The sequence below is a fragment of the Schistocerca nitens genome, chromosome 1 (assembly GCF_023898315.1).
Source record: "Schistocerca nitens isolate TAMUIC-IGC-003100 chromosome 1, iqSchNite1.1, whole genome shotgun sequence".
NCBI classification, from domain to species: Eukaryota; Metazoa; Arthropoda; class Insecta; order Orthoptera; family Acrididae; genus Schistocerca; species Schistocerca nitens.
Window position 1 is genome coordinate 552,731,289 of NC_064614.1, and position 25,725 is coordinate 552,757,013.

General features: G+C 43.1%; 1 protein-coding gene across 1 annotated transcript in view; it reads left to right on the forward strand.

Moving 5' to 3' along the window:
- Positions 1–528: 528 nt before the first annotated feature.
- The window catches only part of LOC126259994 (uncharacterized), a gene marked incomplete at its 3' end in the record, with an annotated part of 110,245 nt that continues 85,048 nt past the window's right edge, over positions 529–25,725 (forward strand). Inside the window, exon 1 of the mRNA XM_049957170.1 lies at positions 529–622. Coding sequence (XP_049813127.1) covers positions 529–622 — 94 coding nt within the window. The remainder of the gene's footprint in view (positions 623–25,725) is intronic.

The window sequence follows — 25,725 nt, forward strand, 5'->3', positions numbered from 1 at the left end:
GGCATAACGTTGATTTTATTATAACCATCGATAAACGATTTGTTCAACACGATAACCTGAGACGTCGATTAGATTCTGTGAAGCTCCAGATGCGCACTTGATCACAGAAATAATTAGCGTTTATTGGGCAGTATTCTTCAGCAGATCGCAGCAAAAACCATTTCCCACTACTACCACTACCACCAGATTCGTTAAGTGAACAAGTGCCGATGTTCTGAACTGACTTGCTTTATAGTAGTCTTTCTCACTTTTTTTAGAATAGGAAAGTGAAAAGTGTGTTTAAGGACAAGAAAATAGTTTTAAGAAGCTACTACTTCTGGGCATCTGATAGAAAATGTAAAAAAGTTCATGGTGTTCCATGATGCTCCATAAGATTCCATGTAAATTGTATTTCTGGTGCAAAGATAATGGCGGTTCTAGTTGTAAATTAGTGTTCCTTGCACGCAGCGACCACTTACACGCGTCGCAAGAAATGGACGGCGAGCTTTCGTTTCCTATCATGAGTAAGCTCCTGAGGAAGCTTCCGTGATGGAAGGCCACGACTATGACAGACGTCAGGTGACAACGGCTGCCAAGGACGAAAGCTTTGCTGACAGTTCGCCATCACTCAAGTCGCTTCAAGGTGCGTTCCACCAGCAGTTATTCTGATATGTCAGAAGAAGAAGAAGATATAAGGTCGTTGTTCAACAACAACTGCGTGATTCTTTAACCGTAGAGATAGGTAGAAAACACTGATTTCGATCCGGTCTGAAGGCTCGCCAATGATTTTCAGTTGCTAGAATTTAATAAAGCGTTGAATTGATGGCATATGATACATTACTTCAGGCATGCGGAGGGATGAGTGAGTTGTTTATCCATGGGTTTCTGGTGAAATTACACTTGAATTAGACAGACTCTGATGTTGTTGTTGTGGCTTCAGTCTGAATACTGGTTTATCGCAACTGCCACACTAGCATTTCATGTGCATGTTTCTTCATCTCTATAAGACTACTACAACAAATTTCCACTTGAATCTGTTAACTGTAATCAAACAGATCTGCATTCGACGACTCATTTTCGGGGGCAGGCAGTGTTAAGAGGTGGACGTGCGACCGTAGTGTTTCAATGTTGTTGTCATGAATCGCAATGGAGCAACGCCTCTGTTTCAGGACGTTCTCCAGAATGGACAGTTCTTTTCCGGGTGACGGGACCTGGTTTTACCAATACGGACCTTCCACAAAACGACGAAGTGCAGATATTCACTTAAATAGTCAACGCATTGACAACATATCTGACATTCAAGCCAATGTGGCCCGCGAATCGGACAGCATCCCAAAGTAGAATTTTTCTGACAGTTTCACGTGATTGTACTCGTATGAACGATGTAGAACATCTGAAGCATTAAAACCACCGTCTTAACTTTTTTTAATTTTTATTGATCCAGTCTCGAAACTTTTTGGTCTGACGGGGTATGTAGATCACCGCACACATTAGACAGTATTTCATAATTTAAAAAACTGGTGCTACCCTCGTCCTTCATTTCTCAATAACAGCCACACCACGTATTACAAACACAGTTTAGATGCTTTACTCTTGGAGTACTGTCTAGTTTCTGAACAAGTTGGAGATAACTCTGTATTTTATCCTCGATAAAAAATTCCAAAGAAAGGATTACTGTTTTCAACAAAAACACACACACACACACACACACACACATTCTCTCTCTCTCTCTCTATCTCTCTCCCTCTGTCTCTCCCTCTCCCTCTCTCCCTCTCCCTCCCTCTCACTCTCTCTCACACACACTAGTCTGTTTCTATAGCCGTCCATAATTGCGAACGTGATACTGGTGCAGGATTTTGTGCACGAACTGACCCCTCGATTATGTCGCACAAAAGTTCTATGCGATTTATGTCGGGTGATCTGGGAGGCCAGATCATTCGCTCGAATTGTCCAGAATGTTTTTCAAACCATCAACTGTGGTCCTGTGACATGTTACATTGTCACCCATAAAGATTCCGTCGTTGTTTGGGAACATCAATTCCATAAGGCTACAGACGGTCTCCAAGCAGCCTAACATAAACATTTCCAATCAATGGTAGGATCAGTGTGACCAGAGGATCCAGTCCATTTCCCGTAAACACAGTCAACGCCATTATCGTGCCACCACCTGCTTGCACAGTGCCTCGTTGACAACTTGCTTCCATAGCTTCTTGGGGTATGCACCACACTCGAGCCGTACGATCACCTCTTACCAACTGAAATCAAGACTCATCTGAGCAGGCCACGGTTTTCAACCGTCTAGGATTCAGTCGATATGGTCACGAACCCAGGAGACGCGCTGCAAGTGATGTCGTGCTGTCAGCAAAGGCACTCACATCGGTCGTCTGCAACCGTAACCCATTAACGCCTAATTTCGCCTCACTGTTCTAACAGATGCGTTCGTCGTATGTCCCACACTGATTTCTGCGGCTGTTTCGAGCAGTGTTGCTTTCTATTAGCACAGACAACTCTAGACCAACGCCGCTGCTCTCGGTCATCAAGTGAAGGCCGTCGGCCACTGCGTTGTCCGCTATGAGATGCAATGCCTTACCATTTGGCTATCTTGACATTGTGGATCTCGGAATATTGAATTCCCTAACGATTTCCGAAATGAAATATCTCATGCGTCTTCCTTCAGCTTCCATTCCGCGTTCAAGGCCTGTTAATTCTCGTCCACCGGCCATAATCACGTCGGAAACCTTTTCGCATGAACCTGTTGAGAACAAATGACAGCTCCGCCAACGCACTGTCCTTTTATACGTTGTGTACGCAATACTACCGCCATCTGTATACGAGTATGTGCATATCGTTATCCCATGTGTCACCTTAGTATATATACGTTGAAAGCATCGTGAAGCTATTCGCAGATGTTGCGGTTTTCATAAAAAGGTAGCAGAGCGACAAGACCTGGAAAGGATTCATGATTGGTGCAGAAACTGACAGCTGGCCCTGAAATTCGATAAATGCAACGAGCGCGAAAACTGACTGTACTACTATTTTCATTATTTACATTAAATGAATTCGCAGTTGCGAATAAGGATAACGATGGAATGACGACAATGAAAATTTCTACAAGACTGGGACTCGAACCTGGATATCCCGCTTATCACGAGCGGTCGCCTTATCATTTTTTATCTCATTTTGTTCGTTATAGTTCATTCTATTTGTTCGGGGTGAACGTCCCATGACGCTTGTTCAAATTCATTGTTGATCCACTAACTCAGTTTTTTTTTTTTTTTTACCTAACACCGTGACAGCTACCAGTTGGCTATCCAGGCACGACTCACGGCCAGACCCGAACTTCCAGATGTCGTTAACCATGCATGCGTGTCCAAAGGAACTTTGCATTGTAATCAGAATAACACAGGCACTGCAATATCATATCGTTTCAATAGTTAATTTGCTATTTTTATGGTTCAGTTGTTTCCACCTACTAGTTATCGCAGGCTTACTGCAACGATGTAATTCTGTATCTAGCATCGATTACGCGCTACTTAGTTACCTTTTGCATAGCCTGCGAGACATCCAGGAAGGCTTCTTTGAGCAGTCATAACCGGTTTCGGCCATACACTGACCATCTTCAGACGCTAAAGGCGGCATACACTGAACACAGGTTCATGGGTTTGACAATGCATGAACCTGTGTTCAGTGTATGCCGCCTTTAGCATCTGAAGATGGTCATTGTGTTGCCGAAACCGGTTATGACCGTGTCATAAACATGTGATTGTGTCTATAAACAAACAAAAAATTTTTACAAGAGAATCAATCACGCACTCCATAGACAAAATGTCGTTTTCTTCCAAAAGCTTCTTTGAGCGCCGAGTGAACCGACCAATCGGGTCATGGTACGTTTCGCTGGGAATATTTTCTAAATTTTTTATTTGGTCTACCGAGTAGCAACTTGATTTAGCCAACAATAACACATAGTTACAATGTGCATAAAACTGAGTAAAAGAATCCAGGATTGTATATTTACAAGAAGAGAAAGCTCAAACCGACACAGCTGTGTCCACTGTATTTTTGCAACAATTACATTAAAAGGTAGTTAAAATTGTGTTGAGTTACAGTTGACACCATCGCTGAAATATCTTGAGAAGAAAGACAGAAAAATAGAATATATACACCAATAAAGCCTACAGATTGTACCTAGCACTCTTAAGAAACTTAACTATCACCTTATAAAGGCGAATATCTTTGGCAAATAAAAGAGAAGTAGCTGGCTGAGGAAGTTGATATCCCATACTCAGCAATGTCTTCAGAAAGTCCGATCAATCGCAGTCAAATTTGGTACACATAAACAAGATGTGGTTGAAATGGCTTCAAATGGCTCTAAGCACTATGGGTCTTAACATCTAAGGTTATCAGTCCCCTAGACTTAGAACTACTTAAACCTAACTAACCTAAGGACATCACACACATCCGAGCCCTAGACAGGATTCGAACCTGCGACCGCCGGCCGCGGTGGTCTAGCGGTTCTGGCGCTGCAGTCCGGAACCGCGGGACTGCTACGGTCGCAGGTTCGAATCCTGCCTCGGGCATGGGTGTGTGTGATGTCCTTAGGTTAGTTAGGTTTAAGTAGTTGTAAGTTCTAGGGGACTTATGACCTAAGATGTTGAGTCCCATAGTGCTCAGAGCCATTTGAACCATTTTTGAACCTGCGACCATAGCAGCAGGGGGGTTCCGAACTGAAGCGCCTAGAACCGCTGGGCCACAGCGGCCGGCAAGATGTGGTTGACCCTACCTTCCGACTCAGGATCACACACACTTGCTGGCGAAGCGTAAACGTTGATGCGATGTAGATGTTAATGAAAAGAGGTGTGATTGATCCCTAGGAATACTGAGTCGCCAGTCTGAATAGACACTCTTGTGTTTTTCCGTGTTGGGGAAGGTCGTGTCTGCTGTCGAATGCCGTGAGTTGGTTGTCGCTGGACGTGTGGTAGTAGTAAATGGCACTGAGCACTATGGGACTTAACATCTGTGGTCATCAGTCCCCTAGAACTTAGAACTACTTAAACCTAACTAACCTAAGAACATCACACACATCCATGCCCGAGGCAGGATTCGAACCTGCGACCGTAGCAGTCGCGCGGTTCCGGCTGAGCGCCTAGAGCCGCTAGACCACCGCGGCCGGCGTGGTGGTAGTAGCTTGGCTGTGTGTGGGAAGTGGACTCTTTCGTTAATCAGTCACGACGATTGTGTGGTTCAAGCTTAACTGTTTCCTTGATTTGATCGCAAGATTACTTTAATGTTCATGTGCTGGACACCCGTCTTACATAGGAATATCGGGTCTTTGTCTTTGTGAGGCGAGTATCTTTCGAGGTTCGGCACACGATCTGTTTGCTATCGATCCATCCCAATGGTAGTACAGTCAGTTTAGTAATACATGTGTCACTGAGATTTACTCACTTTTATGAAGTCATTTATATTAATTTACATTCAAATATCCTTTCCAATTATTTTCATTTCACGCATTTTCCTGTTTACACGAATTAAGCCGAACTGCGGTCAACAGTTGGAATACGATCACTTGAAGCGAAATATACTATTTGGCCACTGTAATATTCGGAATATCTTATTGCAATTTACGTAAACGACAGTAGTAATCATTACGAATATTATATAGTTGCATGCTTTTCAGTGCTTACGCATGTGGCAGAAACGTAGTGCTTTCTACTACAAAAGTGAGTCTATTCGACGCGATATATTGTGTATCATTATAACAGATCGTCTCCATATGGCCATTTGTACATCAAATAGCTATAAGTACTTGCTCAAATTCTTTTATGCTTCGTGAGATAGTTGGTGCAAATGCTCACCTTCGCTTAACATTAATTTTCCATGTGCTATTCCCGCTCTAAATCGCTGCGCTAATAAAGTTTTCACAGCCTAGATAATTTTCTACAAAGTCGTTGGAGTCAGATCGCGTTACTAAATTTTATTCGTGAGTCGAAACCTTGTATGTGACAGACGGGATATTTGGATTTACTTTCATAGGTAATCCTCTTTCCAAACCTAGCAGGAATCTTACAAGCGTTAGCGAGATGCTCAGCAAAATTCCGGTGGCAGATACTACTAAAAGAGGCGATGTGCATCTCGAAGAGGCTTGTTGTTGAAATTCCGTGACAGTTCATTCCGAGAAGATGGACTTCGTACACTGACTTAGCAAATGTCGTGGGATAGTGGGCCAGAGATGGCGCAGGTGTGATGTATGCCCACCACACTCCCCCTGTGCCAGCTGCAGTTGTGTAGGAGACGTTCTGGGAAGTGGTTCTGCGAGTGATTTGTGTAACATGGAACGGCTACATGAGTTGGAACGGGGTATGGAGGTCGGTACCCGCTGGTGCTTCACACGTTCAGCCGTGTCCAGAGATTAACGCGAATGCCTGAATGAGGGTGTCACAGTCCGCAGTAGGCGAACTACCAGCCGTCCAGCCACCCTCGATGATCGTGACCGGGTACATCTGAGACGGATCGTCAGTAGTGACACAAGGACAGCATTGCAACAAATCATGGCTCAGTTCAACACAGCAGGCGCTAGACGCGTCTCCCAGTGAACAATCCTTAGGAATATGGGTTTCATGGGATATGGGAGCAGGCACCGCACACTGCTGCAAATGTTAACCCAACGTCATAGAGCACAACGGCTTGCATTTGTCGTCAGTCACCAGGGATGGAGCAATGGCCTAACGTAATATGGACGGACGATTCACGATTTCAACAGCAGCATGCCGATGGACGCTACCGTGTGCGGCGCAGACCACGTGAATCACCGGCCGGTGTGGCCGAGCGCTTCTACACGCTTCAGTCTGGAACCGCGCGACCGCTACGGTCGCAGGTTCAAATCCTGAATCGGGCATGGATTTGTGTGATGTCCTTAGGTTGGTTAGGTTTAAGTGGTTCTAAGTTCTAGGGGACTGATGACCTCAGACGTTAAGTCCTGTAGTGCTCAGAGCCATTTGAACCATTTGAACCACGTGAATCAATGGAACCAGTGCGCTAAGAAAGTGTGGTCCGAAATGATTGTCTCTATGTTATGGTCTGGGTTGCATTTTCCTGGTATGGAATGGTCCCTCTTGTTGTTCTGGAAGGGAGTTTGAATAGTTGGCGGTATGCTGAGCTCCTCGGGGACCATCTCCAACCTCATGATTCTGCAGTTTTTTTCAAGAGGATACCACACCGCAACATTGCCCTCACATCGCCCGGGAATTATTCCAGGAACATGCAGGATAGGTCCAAGGATGGCTACCCCGGAGCCCAGACTTGAACCCCATCGAGCATATTTGGGATGTCATAGAACGCGGTGTCCGTGTCATGGAAATTACATCCACTAACAGATCAGAATTGGCTGCCTCTCTGCAAGCGATTTGGTGTCAGCTGCTTCCAGAGGACTACCAGGGACTTGTAGATTCACTTCCACGGCGTCTCACTGCAGTCCGCGATATAGGTACCTACTCCATGATATTTGCTAAGTCAGTGTATTATTCTCTCCCACATACGACTGGCGAAATGAGACGAGAAAATCAGAGGAATTAGAGCTCAGAGGTTTATCGACAGTGATTCTTCCAACGCGATGGAGCAGGGAAGGAGTGAAGGATAGTGGTAACAGTAGTAGATTCCGCCACGAAGATGGCTCGCTGAGTGCAGATGTAGAGGCATATATACAGAGAAGTAAGTATGTGTGAGCGCCAGGTGGAGATGTTGCTCTCGCAGTTACAGAGGAGCTAGACTGGCTGACAGTGTGGCCAGCAGCTCTGCCGCGGAGAGAGCTCGTCGACTGTGAGGGCTCAGCAATAACTGCAGCTCTGCCTCAATGAAGCAGCGGCCGACGGCGCGAGCGCTGAGTTGACGCCCAGTAGCGGCCCCGCCTGCGGCTGAATGAAGCCGGCACTCGCGTCCAAGCTTTGCTGCCCGGCTGCCTGCCACTGCGCAGGCATCGTGTGCGCGGCCCCAAACCGGGACGGGACGCCTAACGGCGCTTTTTATGGAGCTGCCTGCAGATATTTCGAAAGGAGGCGGCCCCTCCACGCCTCGCATTTCGACCCCGACTTACGGCCGACGTTACACGCCGACTAATTGGACGGCAATTTGCCCGGACTCGCCTAACCGATCTGATACAGTGTGCTTTAGTCGCCGCCGGCGGAAGCGGCAGGCAGCTCTACGTCTGTATCGACTGCGACCGGCCGGAAATCCTTTTGACAGCTCGTTTCCAAATTTCAAAACTTGTACTCCGGGATGCTGTAGGCACTGTGTGATAGCGTTTAGTGCTCAGTGCGACTGAATAACGACTGAGAGGTCCTGTGTGCGAGTCCATTATTCTGATTTTGTTAGGGAGACACATCGTAAGATATCGACGAATGTTGCAAAAGTTTTCTAGTTTATATCTATTTTTCTGAGATTTCGAAAATTTTGCACTATTTCACATTTTCGAAAGGTTTTCCTCGGTCTACAAATGCAATGACAGTTTCTTGATTTTTCTTAAGGTTGAAATCCATTTTGAAACGTAAAGTCAGAACTGCCCCTCTGGGGCCTTTATTTTTCCTAAAGCAGAACTGATCGTCATCTAACAGATCCCCAAGTTTCCTTTCCATTCTTCTGTATATTATTCTTGTCAGCAACTTGGCTGCATGAGCTGTTAAGCTGATTATACGAATAGTTCACGCACTTATCTGCCCTTGATATTTTCGGAGTTTTTGGGGGTGATGTTTTTCCGAAAGTCTGGTGGTATGTCGCCAGTTTCACCGATTCTACAGGTCAACTTGAATACCGTAGTCGTTTGGTTGACAATTCCCTCAATAATTTTAGAACTCACGAAAGAATTTTATCTATGCCTTCTGTCTCACTTGAGTTCAAGTCTTCCAAAGCCTTATCAAATTCTAATACTGTATCCCCTTTGTCTTCCGTTTCGTCTTGTATACCATCATCAGACAGTTCCTCCTTCAATGTACTCTTTCCATCTATCCGCTCATTCTTGTACGTTTGGCAGTGGAATTCCAGTTGCAGCCTTTGCTTTTGATTCCACAGAGGGTTGTTTTGAATTTTGTTTATGTTGAATCTGTCTTTCCGATGATCGTTTCTTTTCTGACCTCTTCACATTTTGCGAATAACGACATCGCTTTAGCTTCTTTGCACTTTTTATTTATTTCATTCTTAAGTGTGATATCCTTTGTTTTTCGTTCTTTCGTCGAGTAACTGAAGTTCTTCTTCTGTTGACCTTGGTTTATTCGCAGTTACGTTCTTTGCACCTAGTTTCCTGTCCGCCGTTTATGATTGCCCGTTTTAGTGCCCACTTTTCTTCAACAGAACCGCCTGCTACGGTATTCAGCATCTCAGTATCTTCAGCCTTAGAGAAGCCCAAACACCTGTTCACCGTTCCTCAATAGTTCAGTATCCCACTTCTGTTCACATTGATTCTTCCGGACGATTCTGTTAAACTTCAGCCCGTTCTTCATCATTACTAAATTGTGATCTTAGTCTATATGCGCCCCTGGGTACGCCCTATAATTCATATCTGATTTCGGAATCTCTGTCTCATCATGATGTAATCCATCTGGAATTTTCCCCGTCTCCAGGCCCTTTCCAAGTATACCTCCTCCTCTTGTGAGTTTTGAGACTCAGTTAGTCTTTCTCTTCTCTTAGTCCTATTACCGAGTCCATATTCTACCGTAGCTATTTCTTCTATTCCCTTCTATGCTACAGCGTTGAGTCACCCATGATTATCGTCTTTCATTTCCTTTTAAGTGCTATATTTCACGTTGAATATCCTCATACACTTTATCTCTTGGTCGTCTGCTTGTGACTACGGCATGTAGACCTCAGCTATTGTTGTTGCCGTTGATTTGCTGTCGATTCTTATGAGACTAATTCTATCACTGAACTGTTCACAGTAACTCACTCTCTTCTCTACCTTCCTGTTCACGACGAATCCTACTCCTGTTACACCATTTCTTCATCTGTAGGTCACTTCAGTGGCCTCCACTATATCTAGACTGAGCCCGTACTCTCCTATTCAGGTTTTCTAAGTTCCCTACCGTATTCAGACCTCACGTTCCATGCTCCGTCTCGTACAATATTACCATGTCGTCGGTTGTTCGGTCGTTTCCTCATGGTTACCTCTCACATGGCAGTTCCCTCACGGAGATCGGAACGGGGAACTAATCAGGAATCTTTCGCCAATGACACTTTTACAATTACAGCTGACATGTCTTATGCTACACCTTATGTAGCTTTAATGCAGTGGTTTTCACTACCTTCTGCATTCTAATGCCGTTAATCATTGCTGACTTTTCGGCCATTTAGGGGCAGTTTTCCACTCCAAGCGGAAGAGGGTGCCCTGACCTTTGACCGCTCGTCTGCCCTCTTTCACGAGGCCGTTGCCTCAAAGAGGGTGACTTCTTACGCCGAAAGTCTTCTGATGATTTTTGTTCAAAATTTATGGAGAAGTTGATTTAGAATCTGGGCGATCTGACGACTTGCCAAGGACGCTACCCCTAGACCACGTGTTTTTTAATTATTTGATTCTTTGTTTACAAGTTTTAATCAGTATTTTGTTAAGTATTTAATGAGTTGTTCGGTGACCATGTAACTTCATTTCACATGGCCACGCGGAAGGAATAAAATAATGAAAATTTAGAAGCAGATAAGTTGCACAAATTAATACATTTTTATATGTTATACAACATTTTATTTTACTTGAAATACGTTTCGGGTTACAACGCAATTTACTAGTATTCTAACATAGAAACTGTCAAATCAAAATGTGTGACCCTTAGGTAAAATAAATGTAATGTTTTGCCGTGAACCAACAGACAAGTCAGTTGAAATTATACAAGTAATTGTTGACACACTACGGCGGGATAGCTAGAATCATCTTCCTTAATATTTCAGTGTCGCATAAAAATCCACGAAAATGGACCTCAACTATCGGGTATGAACTAATACTAGATGGATGTAATGTAGGAAATTCATGCAGACAGGCGGTGGAAGACTCGCCGTTGGAAGAAGAGGTCATTGGGGTAGACAGGTGGTGGCTTTAAAATTGGCAGATTTAGCCTAGTTTTGCTTATTTTAATTTTTTATTAAATACAATAACTGGTTTTCAACCATTTACTTATTATTAGGTAACAGGAGCAGATATAGACTCAAGTGGTGAAGACTAGGCTGGAGCTTAAGAGGTTAGGAAGAATCGATACATATAAAAGTGGGATACGGAAGTACTAGGGAACGATGAGATACGCTTGAAGTTCTCTAAGGCTGTAGATACAGCAGAAAGTAAAAGCTAAGTAGGTAGCACGGTTGAAGGGGAATGGACATCTCTAAAAAGGGCAATCACAGAAGCTGGAAAGAAAAAAATAGGTACAAAGAAGGTAAGTGCGAAGAAACCATGGATAACAGAAGAAATACTTCAGCTGGATGATGAGAGAAGAAACTAGAAAAACGTTCAGGGAAATTCAGGAATACGGAAATACAAGTCTCTGTGGAATGAAATAAATAGGAAGTGCAGGGAAGCGAAGATGAAACCTCCCCAAGGAAAATCTAAAGAAATCGGAAAAGAAATGATTGTCGGAAGGACTAAGACGGCGTATAGGAAAGTCAAAATACCCTTCGGTGAAATTAAAAGCAAGGGTGGTAACATTGAGAGTGCAACGGAAATTCCACTGTTAAATGGAGAGGAGAGAGCGGATGGGTGGAAAGAGTTCATTGAAGGCCTCTATGAGAGGGGGGGGGGGGATTTGTCTGGTGTGACAGAGGAAACCGGTGTTCATCTAGAAGAGATAGGGGATCCAGTATTTGAATAAGAATTCAAGAGAGCTTTGGAGTATTTACCATCAAATAAGGGAAAAGTGATAGATAAAATTCCATTAGAATTTCTAAACCCATTGGGGAAAGTGGCAACAAAACCATTATCCACATTGGTGTGTAGTATGTATGAGTCTGGCGAGATACCATCTCACTTTCGGAAAAACATCATCCACACAATTCCGAAGACAAGCAAGAGCTGACAAGTGCAAGAATTATGGCACAACCAGCTTAACAGCTCACGCATCCAAGTTGCTGACAAGAATAATACACAGAAGAATAGAAAATAAAACTGAGGATATGTTACATGACGATAAGTTTGGCTTTAGGAAAGTAAAGGCACCAGAGAGGCAATTCTGACGTTGCGGTTGATAATGCAAGCAAGACTAAAGAAAAATCAAGACACCTGGAAAATGTAGAATGGTGCAAGACATTCGAAATTCTGAGAAAAATAGGGGTAAGCTATTGGGGGAGACGGGTAATATACAATATGTACAAGAGGGAAGAGGGAATAATAAGAATGGGCAACCAAGAACTAAAAGCTCAGATTAAAAAGGGGATAAGACAGGGACGTAATCTTTCGCCCCTACTGGTCGATCTGTACATCAAAGAAGCAATGATGGATATAAAAGAAGGGTGCAGAAGCGGAATTAAAATTGAAGGTGAAAGGATATCAATGATACGATTCGCTGATGACATTTCTATTCTGAGTGAAAGTGAAGAAGAATTACATGATCTGTTGAATGGAATGAACAGTCTAATGAATACAGAATATGGATTTAAAGTAGATCGAAGAAGAAAGTAATGAGAAGTAGCAGAAACGAGAACTGCGAAAAACTTAACATCAGGATTTATGGTCACTAAGTAGATGAAGTTATGGAATTCCACTACCTAGGCAACAAAATAACCAATGATGGACGGAACAAGGAGGACATCAGAGGGAGATTAACACTGCCAAAAAGGGCATTCCTGGCCAAGAGAGGTCTACTAGTATCAAACATCGGCCTTAATTTGAGGATGATATTTCTGAGAATGTACGTTTGGAGCACAGCATTGTATGGTAGTGAACATGGTCTGTGGGAAAACCGGAACAGAAGAGAATGGAAGCATTCGAGATGTGGTGCCACAGACGAATGTTGAAAATTAGATGGACTAATAATGTAAGAAATGAGGAAATTCTGTGCAGAATCAGAGAGGAAAGGAGTATATGGAAAACATTGACAAGGAGAAGGGAAAGCATGATAGGATATCTGTTAAGACATCAAGGAATGACTTCCGTGGCACTAGAGGGAGCTGTAGAAGGCAAAAACTGTAGAGGAAGACAGAGATTGGAAAACCTCCAGCAAATAATTGAGGACGTAGTTGCAAGTGCTGCTCTGAGATGAACAGGTTGGCACAGGAGAGAAATTCGTGGAGGTTCGCATCAAACCAGTCAAAAGACTGATGACTCAAAAGAAAAAAAAGGTAAGAGAGAACTGTAGAACAGAGGGAAAAGATGGACCACAGTACATTTTGTACAAACAGTGAGCATAGCTTTCGATGCTGTTGTGCTTCGTCGATTGGTACACGAAGTGTTTGGCTTTTTCACTGATGTCGTTAAACAGAACTTGGTTACGTACCTGCCGATGTTTCACCTCTTTCTTTTCTTTTCTTTTCGTTACACACTTAACACAATCACAAAACTTAATTTCTAGCGCATATTAAAATTATCCAAATCAAATGCCACGGCTAAAGACCACCGTCACGATCCACCGTGAAAAAAGAAAAAAAAAAACAACGTATACACAAATACCTTCCCTGGAATACAGATATCTTGCGTTGTTCATGAGGGTCATCCATTAGTACATGATTTTCCTTTCCACAGTCTACCAACCATATAATGCATTACTAAATGACTATCACTTCTCGTTATTCACACATATGGTGTTTAGGTAGCATCATCCTTGTAAATCAATTGCCTAAATCCGCGTCGAGTAAAAAACTGTCACTTACTTCCAAAGATTTTACTTCGGTGCCCACGTACAATTTGCAGCTGTTATCACCATGCAATAGTACATGAACCACATACTTTTTTTTTTGGTCATCAGTCTACTGACTGGTTTGATGCGGCCCGCCACGAATTCCTTTCCTGTGCTAACCTCTTCATCTCAGTGTAGCACTTGCAACCTACGTCCTCAATTATTTGCTTGACGTATTCCAATCTCTGTCTTCCTCTACAGTTTTTGCCCTCTACAACTCCCTCTAGTTCCATGGAAGTCATTCCCTCATGTCTTAGCAGATGTCCTATCATCCTGTCCCTTCTCCTTATCTGTGTTTTCCACATATTCCTTTCCTCTCCGATTCTGCGTAGAACCTCCTCATTCCTTACCTTATCAGTCCACCTAATTTTCAACATTCGTCTATAGCACCACATCTCAAATGCTTCGATTCTCTTCTGTTCCGGTTTTCCCACAGTCCATGTTTCACTACCATACAATGCTGTACTCCAGACGTACATCCTCAGAAATTTCTTCCTCAAATTAAGGCCGGTATTTGATATCAGTAGACTTCTCTTGGCCAGAAATGCGTTTTTGCCATAGCGAGTCTACTTTTGATGTCCTCCTTGCTCCGTCCGTCATTGGTTATTTTACTGCCTAGGTAGCAGAATTCCTTAACTTCATTGACTTCGTGACCATCAATCCTGATGTTAAGTTTCTCGCTGTTCTCATTTCTACTACTTCTCATTACCTTCGTCTTTCTCCGATTTACTCTCAAACCATACTGTGTACTCATTAGACTGTTCATTCCGTTCATCAGATCATTTAATTCTTCTTCACTTTCACTCAGGATAGCAATGCCATCAGCGAATCGTATCATTGATATCCTTTCATCTTGTATTTTAATTCCACTCTAGAACCTTTCTTTTATTTCCATCATTGCTTCCTCGATGTACTGACTGAAGAGTAGGGGCGAAAGGCTACAGCCTTGTCTTACACCCTTCTTAATACGAGCACTTCGTTCTTGATCGTCCACTCTTATTATTCCCTCTTGGTTGTTGTACATATTGTATATGACCCGTCTGTCTCTATAGCTTACCCCTACTTTTTCAGAATCTCGAACAGCTTGCACCATTTTATATTGTCGAACGCTTTTTCCAGGTCGACAAATCCTGTGAAAGTGTCTTGATTTTTCTTTAGCCTTGCTTCCATTATTAGCCGTAACGTCAGAATTGCCTCTCTCGTCCCTTTACTTTCCCTAAAGCCAAACTGATCGTCACCTAGCACATTCTCAATTTTCTTTTCCATTCTTCTGTATATTATTCTTGTAAGCAGCTTCGATGCATGAGCTGTTAAGCTGATTGTGCGATAATTCTGGCTTTTGTCAGCTCTTGCCGTCTTCGGAATTGTGTGGATGATGCTTTTCCGAAAGTCAAAATGGTTCAAATGGCTCTGCGCACTATGGGACTCAACTGCTGAGGTCATTAGTCCCCTAGAACTTAGAACTAGTTAAACCTAACTAACCTAAGGACATCACACACATCCATTCCCGAGGCAGGATTCGAACCTGCGACCGTAGCGGTCTCGCGGTTCCAGACTGCAGCGCCAGAACCGCGCGGCCACTTCGGCCGGCCTTCCGAAAGTCAGATGGTATGTCGCCAGACTCATATATTCTACACACCAACGTGAATAGTCGTTTTGTTGCCACTTCCCCCAATGATTTTAGAAATTCTGATGGAATGTTATCTATCCCTTATGCCTTATTTGACCGTAAGTCCTCCAAAGCTCTTTTAAATTCCGATTCTAATACTGGATCCCCTATCTCTTCTAAATCGACTACTGTTTCTTCTTCTATCACATCAGACAAATCTTCACCCTCATAAAGGCTTTCAATGTATTCTTTCCACCTATCTGCTCTCTCCTCTGCATTTAACAGTGCAATTCCCGTTGCACTCTTAATGTTACCACCGTTGCTTTTAATGTCACCAAAGGTTGCTTTGACTTTCCTGTATGCTGAGTCTGCCCTTCCGACTATCATATCTTTTTCGATGTCTTCACATTTTTCCTGCAGCCATTTCGTCTTAGCTTCCCTGCACTTCCTATTTATTTCATTCCTCAGCGACTTGTATTTCTGTATTCCTGATTTTCCCGGAACATGTTTGTACTTCCTCCTTTCATCAATCAACTGAAGTATTTCTTCTGTTACCCATGGTTCCTTCGCAGCTACCTTCTTTGTATCTATGTTTTCCCTCCCAACTTCTGTGATGGCCCTTTTTAGAGATGTCCATTCCTCTTCAACTGTACTGCCTAATGCGCTATTCCTTATTGCTGTATCTATAGCGTTAGAGAACTTCAAACGTATCTCGTAATTCCTTAGTACTTCCGTATCCCACTTCTTTGCGTATTGATTCTTCCTAACTAATGTCTTGAACTTCAGCCTACTCTTCATCACTACTATATTGTGATCTGAGTCTATATCTGCTCCTGGGTACGCGTTACAGACCAGTATCTGATTTCGGAATCTCTGTCTGACCATGATGTAATCTAATTGAAATCTTCCCGTATCTCCCGGCCTTTTCCAAGTATACCTCCTCCTCTTGTGATTCTTGAACAGGGTATTCGCTATTACTAGCTGAAACCTGCTACAGAACTCAATTAGTATCTCCTCTTTCATTCCTTGTCCCAAGCCCATAGTCTCCTGTAACCTTTTCTTCTACTCCTTCCCCTACAACTGCATTCCAGTCGCCCATGACTATTAGATTTTCGTCCCCCTTTACATACTGCATTACCCTTTCAATATCCTCATACACTTTCTCTATCTGTTCATCTTCAGCTTGCGACGTCGGCATGTATACCTGAACTATCGTTGTCGGTGTTAGTCTGCTGTCGATTCTGATTAGAACAACCCGGTCACTGAACTGTTCACAGTAACACACCCTCTGCCCTCCCTTCCTATTCATAACGAATCCTACACCTGTTATACCATTTTCTGCTGCTGCTGATATTATCCGATACTCATCTGACCAGAAATCCTTGTCTTCCTTCCACTTCACTTCACTGACCCCTACTATATCTAGATTGAGCCTTTGCATTTCCCTTTTCCGATTTTCTAGTTTACCTACCACGTTCATGCTTCTGACATTCCACGCCCCGACTGGTAGAACGTTATCCTTTCGTTGATTATACTAGGAAATCATATAAATGATCGCGTTAGTTACTATGTCAAGTGAACGTATTGTTTTCCTTATATTGTTGCCTGCGCGCATTCACCAACCTGAACGGCACATTTCAGAAAAAAAATATACGTTGCTTGAAAATGCCGCAAACATCACACTGGTAGTAAAAGCTGTGTCGTATATATAGCAACAGTTTTAGGGCTGCTGTTGACTTAGAGAGGTGACTCTCACGGCTACGTATTCTGTTTTGTTTGATACCACCAACACACGCTGACAACAACACCTGTCGGCCAATCTACAACATTCCGTGACCTCAGGACCATTTAAAGAATGATTATGCACTCTCTGGATTTTACGACAATGGTACTTATCGTCGCCGCCCACGCTGAGCGTAAATCCCTGACAGAGAGGGTAATATATTTCAGCCTCTTCCCATTTTGTGGTTCCCAAACAAGTCGTCCGACGTCTATACCTGCCAGTCGTAAATTTTGTACGCGGTGCTCCAGCATACTTCTTCAGCCCGTGGAGGCTGCAAACACGCGGCCGCCTTGGATTAATGGCGAAGTCGCACGTGCTGCGAGCGTGCCCCTACACACACACACATACACAAACACACACACACAAACACACACACACACACACACACTTACTCGACATAATATTTTCGAACACGTACGTGGGATCGTAGGCAGAAAGTGTGAGAGACGAAATGAAAAGCGTGGTAATCGTTTTCTTGTATTGTATAGACCTGACGCCTAATTTGAATAAGATAAATATCAGCTTTTCACGAGCATATCTCTTGTACCATTCATCTGAAAAGGCAGAAAGAGACTCAGTTCTCCTGCTATCTGTCGGATATGCTTAGTATTTCTCGCACCATAGTGAGTCTCCACATAGTGAGTGTGTGTGTGTGTGTGTGTGTTGCAGTTCTATGAATTTTCAAGTCGTACATTACACCTCTAAGGAGACTGCGAGCAAGCAGTTTCACGGCTCAGCGAACTCTGTGCCTTATAAGAAATACCGCTGCCTCCATCGGTTATCTTACGCAAATGGCGTGTTGAGAAAAACAAGAGGAAATATTTCAGGAATCAGGCCGTAGCCTCAGCGTATGTTTCACTTCGTAGTGCTATACGCCTCTTCTTAACCGATCTAAAACGTTTAGTAGCTTGTTGTCGGCGACAAGGAGCAAATCCGTGCTCGATTATCTGTCCGCAACACATTTTTAATTCCTCACAAATGTCCATCCCCGTGTGTACTTAATGTGGAAATACGTCCTCTCAGGTACAGGTTTGATCCCTCAAATATCAAAGTAAACATCTCTAATTCTTTAATGCCTTACCAACTGGCTCCAATATGTAACGAGACGTGAAAGTTTTCCTGTTATCTTCACTGGAAGTACCAGCTCTTGTAACACGAGTGTACGTACCAGCTGTTGTGATCATCTTGACATACATCCGTATAAAGATTCTGGAACATAAATTTCACTATCGATATCTTATGTCCAGACAAACACCTCTCAGCTGGGTGTAAGAATGTTATCATCCGATCGATGTGCGATTAATTCATCACATAAGACATGTTACCTGTCTATTAAGATGTATCATCGAGCTGAGGGGTACATTACCTTTCCTGGCTCCGTACTGGGCATGTATTTCATTATTTGTACAACGGACTGGTATGTATACGTCACACATATTGTTCATAAAGTCTGTTCACGATTAAAAACTGAAATGCTCTGTGTCAAGGTTCCACAATACTGTGGGATATTAACATGTGTGTTTCACTTTTTAATCAGAGGGATGTAATGAAATGACTCAAACCTGTTTAAATAACGTATATTTTTCCACTGATCTGATTTCTATAGTCATCAGAACCAACGCAAAAAATAATAAATTGCCATTCACGAGTACTCGCCAGCTGACAAATAATTCTGAAGCAGAAACAGAGGATAACTTTGTGTTTCTTGACGTCTCACGAACGTAGATAAAAATTGGAGATTCTTTGCGAATGACTAGGATAGCATAAATCACCCTCAAACTCAAGAACAAACGGGTCGTACACCCTTTACGGTGTCAGTCTGTAGGCTCACATACATCAGGTTCGTACTTTCTCTTTTGGTTTTCCCCGTAGTCATAAGTTTTCTGTTCAAGGTGCGATATTTAATGAGAAGAATCAGAAAACCATTTTACATTTCTAGGATTCCTCTGCAGTTAATTGGGATAACGATGAAGTGTGGACAACGTGTGCTTACACAACAACACTATTCAAGGTAGCTGTAGTTTTTAATGAGTTCTCACATGCATTCAGACGTATGACGGACTGCTTCGTGATGTGCACCGCAGGAAGTCCGCACATAGATATATGTTTGTAAAGTATATGTTCTATACGTTCTTTGTGTCCTTGCTTAACAGAATCCTTGTAACCTTTGCTGGTGAATCAAAACAGTAGATGTGAAGAAAATTTCTAAGAGCGCAAATAGTGTGATAAGAATATGATGTCTTCATGCTGGATATTTAAAAGCAGTGATTTTCCTGCTGTCCCACGCCTTCAGATACAAGTGTGACTCTACCAAACCTAACTACCAGAGGAAGACAAAAAATGTCGGTCTCTGTGTTGAGTCGGCACTACTTTTTCGCTTTCCGTCTCTTAATGAAAATCACATTTCTAGAACACACATTAGCGTTTTAATCGTTTTATGTGATTACTACCTAATAAATAGTTGAGCGATCTCCCAAAAATTTCTCACTCAATTCAACAGCATACAACATGTCGCTGAAAACATAAAAAACTTTAGCGTAGCCGTTTGAAGTTTGGTGTTAATGTAGTAAAATGAAGGCTTTCCAAAAGAAGCCCCGGCTTGGCCCAGTGTCTGGTAATAATATCTGTTTGGAAGACAGCAAAGAGTTCACGAACACTGATCATGAATCACAGATAACAGAATATACATTTAGTTGACGTACAAAGTAATAAGCGGCCGTTTGCAGAACCAAATGGCATGTCCACAATGAACTAAGACTCATCAGGCATGGAGGTTGTGAGCATAATTCAAATAGTAAGGCGACACACATGTGGCCTCTGGGTGAAGGAGAGCCTTAGACAAGGTGTACCACTTAATTATGGCATCTGTAAGAAAGAACTTAATTAATTTTTATGTGGCAATAAAATAGTTCAGGCAAAGCTTGTTTGCTTGTGTAAGGTATGTCTGCTTACGTTACCGAAAATCATTTCACATATCAGAAAAAAACTACAGTGCCAGCTTGTATTATCGGAATGAGTCTAAGGTAATATTTGCGCCAAAATAGATCAGCATGAGACAATGACTGAGTGAGGTAGATCAATGGTTAAGGTACAGGAGTCGTGAGTGGAGGATGGCGGTTCGAATCCCCGTCACGCCATTTAGTTTTTTCGTGATTTCTCTAAGTCCATTAAGACAGAAGTCGGGACCGTTACATTAAAAAGGAACACGATCGATGTCTTTGCCCGTCCGTCCCAAAAACAAGCTTGTGCTTCGTCTATAATGCTGTCTCTTCAATGGAACATTAAACCTCAATCTTCCTTCCTGTCTTCCTTCCTTCGTTACACATTCAATAAGTCTATTTTTAGATCTAACAAGAAATTACGAAATAAAAGCACATTAAGTAAGGGGATGTTGCGGTTGCTCTCTTTTGAGAATCCCGGCGGTGTCAGGGATTTTCTCTGCCTCGTGATGACTGGGTGTTGTGTGCTGTCCTTAGGTTAGTTAAGTTTAAGTAGTTCTAAGTTCTAGGGGACTGATGACCATAGATGTTAAGTCCCATAGTGCTCAGAGCCATTTGAACCATTTTTTTCTTTTGAGAATGGCGTAAACAATAGTTAGGCGGCGCTAGCTTCCGCGGAGGGTGGTGTAAGGCTCCGATCGACACACAGTTCAAATGACCACAATAACAGAACAAAAATTCTCATATTCGATGAATTTTTATTCTATACTTCGCATCAGACCTACATCAGAGCTCGATCACTAATTGGTATGATATATGTAGCAAAAAATACCTTAGTTCCACCTTAAAAAATGCCAGTTTTTTTAGTGTGAACGCTGTATTTCATGGGTTACTAGCATAGCTCCTACTTTTTCGCTCGCGTAGGTTGCATGATCTGCAGAGATTTTTCGCTTGCCTTTAATCGAATTTTTCTGTTGTTCTTAAACTGCAACATCAGCTAAATTTACAGGCTACTTAACCCGTAGCTGCATGGTCTTTTCGGGATGTGCTTCAGACCGAAAAGCGATTCCGATCGCTGGAGTCGGAGCGCTTTGTTAATCATACCTTTAGAGTTCTTGTGGAGACTTTTCTACAAAAAATTCCATCCCCTAAAGCACAACTCTTTAGAACCGAAATACGAATTTTCATAGATTTATCTTTAAAAATACTTTCATAATGAAATATTTTCATAAAACACTTCATTCGCTATTTCACCCCTTTAGGTGTTAAATTTAATAACTGAAATACGTACTTTTTATTTGTAACCAAGAAGTCAAATACCAATTTTCACAGGTGTAGCTTTAAAATGGGATAGCAGTTGTTTAATTGTGCTTTATTCTCAAAAACCGCTTTCACTCACTACCTCAACCAACAAGGGTTCAACTTCCAAAAATGCTGAAAAACGTATTTCTTTATTTCTGTCCGAGAAACAAAATACCAGTTTTCGTAGTTCTAGTTTCAAAATTGCTTTAATAGCGACGTATTTTTCATCTCCTATTTCACCCTCTTATGGGCGGAACTTAGTAAAATCCCTTCTTAAATCGACGCCTACCGTATAAGTTCAACACCCGTTCCAAATTCCAAGTTTCTATCCTTATCGGTTTGAGCTGGCAGACGATGAGTCAGTCAGACAGTCAGTCAGTCGGTCAGGACATTTCATTTTATAGGTAGGGATGTAATTCGAGTGAATTTCCGTAGCGATATCATGAAGGGATTTGGATCCAAACAACGTCGAAATTAACATAGTTCTCCCCGACGTCAAAATGAGATTGGACATCTTGTGCGTATCGACGCCCACATCTATAGTCCGGTAGGGAACCTGCGGTGTGTGGCGGGGATGCTTTTGGTGGTACTGGTATTTCCCTCCTTTCCTTGTTCCATTCGCGAAGGCATAGTTTGGTTCCACAATTTTTCATTTCTTCTGATGTCATATGTTAAGCGATGCTTCTTGTAGCATGCACCTGTACTAGCGGAATTACAGCAATAAAGCTCTCCGTGATACACAATGCCCCTCCTGTAGCGACCGCCACTGAAGTATCTTAAGCAGGGCTGTCGCGAGGGTGTATCGGCTGTAGGGGTCGCTATAGTCCTCGCGCTTAAAAAGGCATCGCGATTGCTCTGGTCTCGTGCCGACCTTGGGAAGATCGGTGCTAGAAAGAGCAAGTAAAACTTCATGAATACAAAGAAACTGTGCAAAGGAATTTTTACTTGATCTGTAGTGCTAAGAAGATCGTCTCTGGTCTCATCATGAATATAGTACGACATCAATGGGCGGCCGGAGGGATAAGCGCAAACGTAGTGCGCCATCCTCATGTTGGGCAAAATCTGGTAAAGCTGGAACCAGCTAAACGTGAAAAGCACACATTGTCGCTTCGGGAGTTTCTGTAAGACCGCTACTCCCTTTGGCTCTGTTCCTCATCAACTTGAACTGATTGCTGGCGACGGCGAAGGGACACCAGTAGCACGTGAAATGTTCGTAGGTATAGGGTGCGCATAGTTTTGTTTTGTTAACATCAGCATCAAAGCGGTGGACTTTTCTTTGTTCATTGTTTGCTGATATGTCAGCAGATAACGTTAAAACGTCCAGGGAGTCATTATAGAAGTTTTAATCATGTATTTTTTTCTTTTCGCTGAAGTTTATCGATTAAACATCCTAGAAAGACGTGATAGAGACAACGGAAAATCGAAGGTGGAGCCGAGGAAAACCCTGGAGGAAAATTACTGGAAGCATTTCGACAATCACAAAAAGATGCCCTACAAAAAATTTTTGTGCAACTGTTCATCGCAGAGTCGATCAGCGCAACGACGGGTGAAAGCAGAGAGGAAGAAACTATGGAACCAGAAGTATCGAGTAAGGAGCCAATGGTAGAGTTTTCATCATATGAAACTGTAAGATTAGATTCGAAAGAAAAATTCACTAGCTCTTTTAGAGACAAATCTAGCTGAACCTTTGGAACTAGCAATTAATCTGAGTGATCCGACAAAATGGCCAGACATTATTCATGCTTCAGTGAGGGAAATTCTTACACAAAAGGGTTCTGCGGAAATTTCCTTAACGTTCAAATTCCCAAGAAACGAAGATTGAAGCGCTTTTGGAAGATGTCGCCTACTGCTTCTGTTGCCGATTCTTTAATGTTAAAGCCGCACCGCATATGACAAGTGAACTCTACAAACAGGAAGGATTTAAATTACGGAGTAGTTGTAGTGATGCCCTTGAAAAACATGAACGTTCTGTGGATCATATTTCGTCCTTCACAAAATGGGTGCAAATGAAACAAAGGCTAAAAACGGAGTCCAGGAATACGTGAAGCCCCCCCTCTCCTCCCCCCTCTCCCCTCTCTCCCCGGAGTGAGTTCGTGTGCGGCGCACATGAGGTCCTGAGCTACTGCAGTCCATTCTTCGTTCGCAGGCTGCATTTCCTTCCTCGTGCCCCTTCCTCTCTGACCTCGCTTCTTCCCCTCTGCGCCCTCCTTCCCTCTCTCGGTGCTCTTATTTATGTCCACCAGGCTATACATGTGGTTTCCTGTATTCCTTGCGGTTTTGTTCCTCTTGCCTTTTCTTTTTCATTCTTCCTTTTTGGCGTGTTTTATCTCCCTTTGGAGTCTGTCTGTCACTTCTAAATTTTCTTTCTGTAATATGAGCCATTTGGTGAGGAACTCTCTCCCTAGTATCTATGGCGTGGATAACTAACTCTCCCCCTCCCATTACTTTCCTCACCCATCCCCACCATAGACCCCTCAGCCCCGCTAGGTCACCAGCACGTGTAGCTAGTCCACGTGGTGTAGCTAGACCATGTGGTGGATCTGTTATATACCTATTTGGCTGAACCCTCTGACAGCACAGCAATAACACTTATGAAACCTGAGCTGTTGCCTTCCCACATATACCTAGGAGTGGTTACTTATCATACTGGAGCATAAGAACTCTGGGAAATGGCCGTCATGCCAGATGGCCCTTCCTGTGGCTGGGTGGTGCCCATGGGGAGAGTACCTGATCGGAGTGGGTGGTATCGGGGTGGATGCTGTGTGTGTAAGAGACTGGCCATTCTTCTACAACCATCTCTTCAGTTGGTGACGAATCATTGGATACTGCTCCTTATGAACTGTGACCTTCACTTCCCAGGCTACACCCAGGGAGCAGGGCCAGGCTAGCCAGCTTGGAGTGAAACACTTTCTCCTCTACCTGGTCTGCACTAGGACGGATGGGGACACATTCACTGCCACAAAGCCGTTATTTGAAAATACTGAAAACAAGTTTGCCGAAGTAGAGTCTCTCAGTAAGAAGTGGTCAGGTTCACTGTTGATCGAAACTTCTCCTTCCACCCAATCTGAAACCTATCATGCTTGTGATCATCTTGGTGGAGTACTTGTGTCCCTTACTCCTCACCAGTATTTGATTATACGTAAGCCAGAGGGCCGTTTTTCATAGGGACCTCATCCTTCAAATTGATGATGAACAATCTGGGACAACGTGGCATTCACTTTGTTCAGAGTGTTCATAAAGGTCGTAAGGACAATAGCACCAACAACAGTGCCTTTATTCTGGCTTTTGAGGGAGATAGCCCCTCAGAGAAGGTCAATATTATGTGTTGTTGGTGTGATGTGTACGTCCTTCCTTCCATGAAGCGTTACCGGTGCTTGCGTTTAGGGCACATATCTTCCTGCTGTATGGCGGACGCTCTATGTGGTGAATGAAAACACCTTTCCTTGAGGGGAGCCCGTGTGTTCCGCCGCTTGTGTGTGTTAATTATCACAACACTCACTCTCCATGCTCACCAGATTGCCTGGCTTACAAAAAGGAAAAGAAGACACACGACTATAAGTCCTTTGATCTTTTATTTTACACTGTGGCTTTTGAGAAGTAAGACCTACATCACACTGTGTCGATTATCAAAAGCAGCACGAAACCGAAAGTTTCAGCGGCAAGAAAACAAAGTACGAACAGCTGACTAATTATTCCGAATACTTAGGATTTCTCTTTTACCCGTCCAAACTTCGTGACGTACAAAATGAGGATATTGAAACGACTTGTGAGAAACTACCGAGTTACCTGCAAGGCAGGGAACTAGCTGATGTAGGCACACCTGACCTTGTCTCAGAAGTAAAACTGCTGCGGTTTACGATTCCTCCAACAGTGAAGACAGTGTTGGACGCACTTCAGTACTTGGGCCCACTCAAAGAATCGTACGGCCTATCGCAATTTGCTGACGGTACCTGTCATCGTGATGTCTTGAGGAAGAAGTTTTTCAAAATTAAAACTTACTAAGAACTTCCTAAATTCTACCAGGGCGCAGGACCGCCTTAACAGGCTACCTACTCTTTCAATCTAAAGCGACGAGGTGCATCAACCGAAGAAAGAAGGTACGATTTGAGATTTTGCTTTGCGCAATGCACGCAAAGTTCCGTATTTGTAAGTGCATGCAAGGTCAATTGCGTAGTTTCCGGCTGTTAAGGTTTAACTTGCTGATTGAAAAATACTTTACATACTGTACCTGTTCACCGCGATATTAGTGCGATTTAAGAT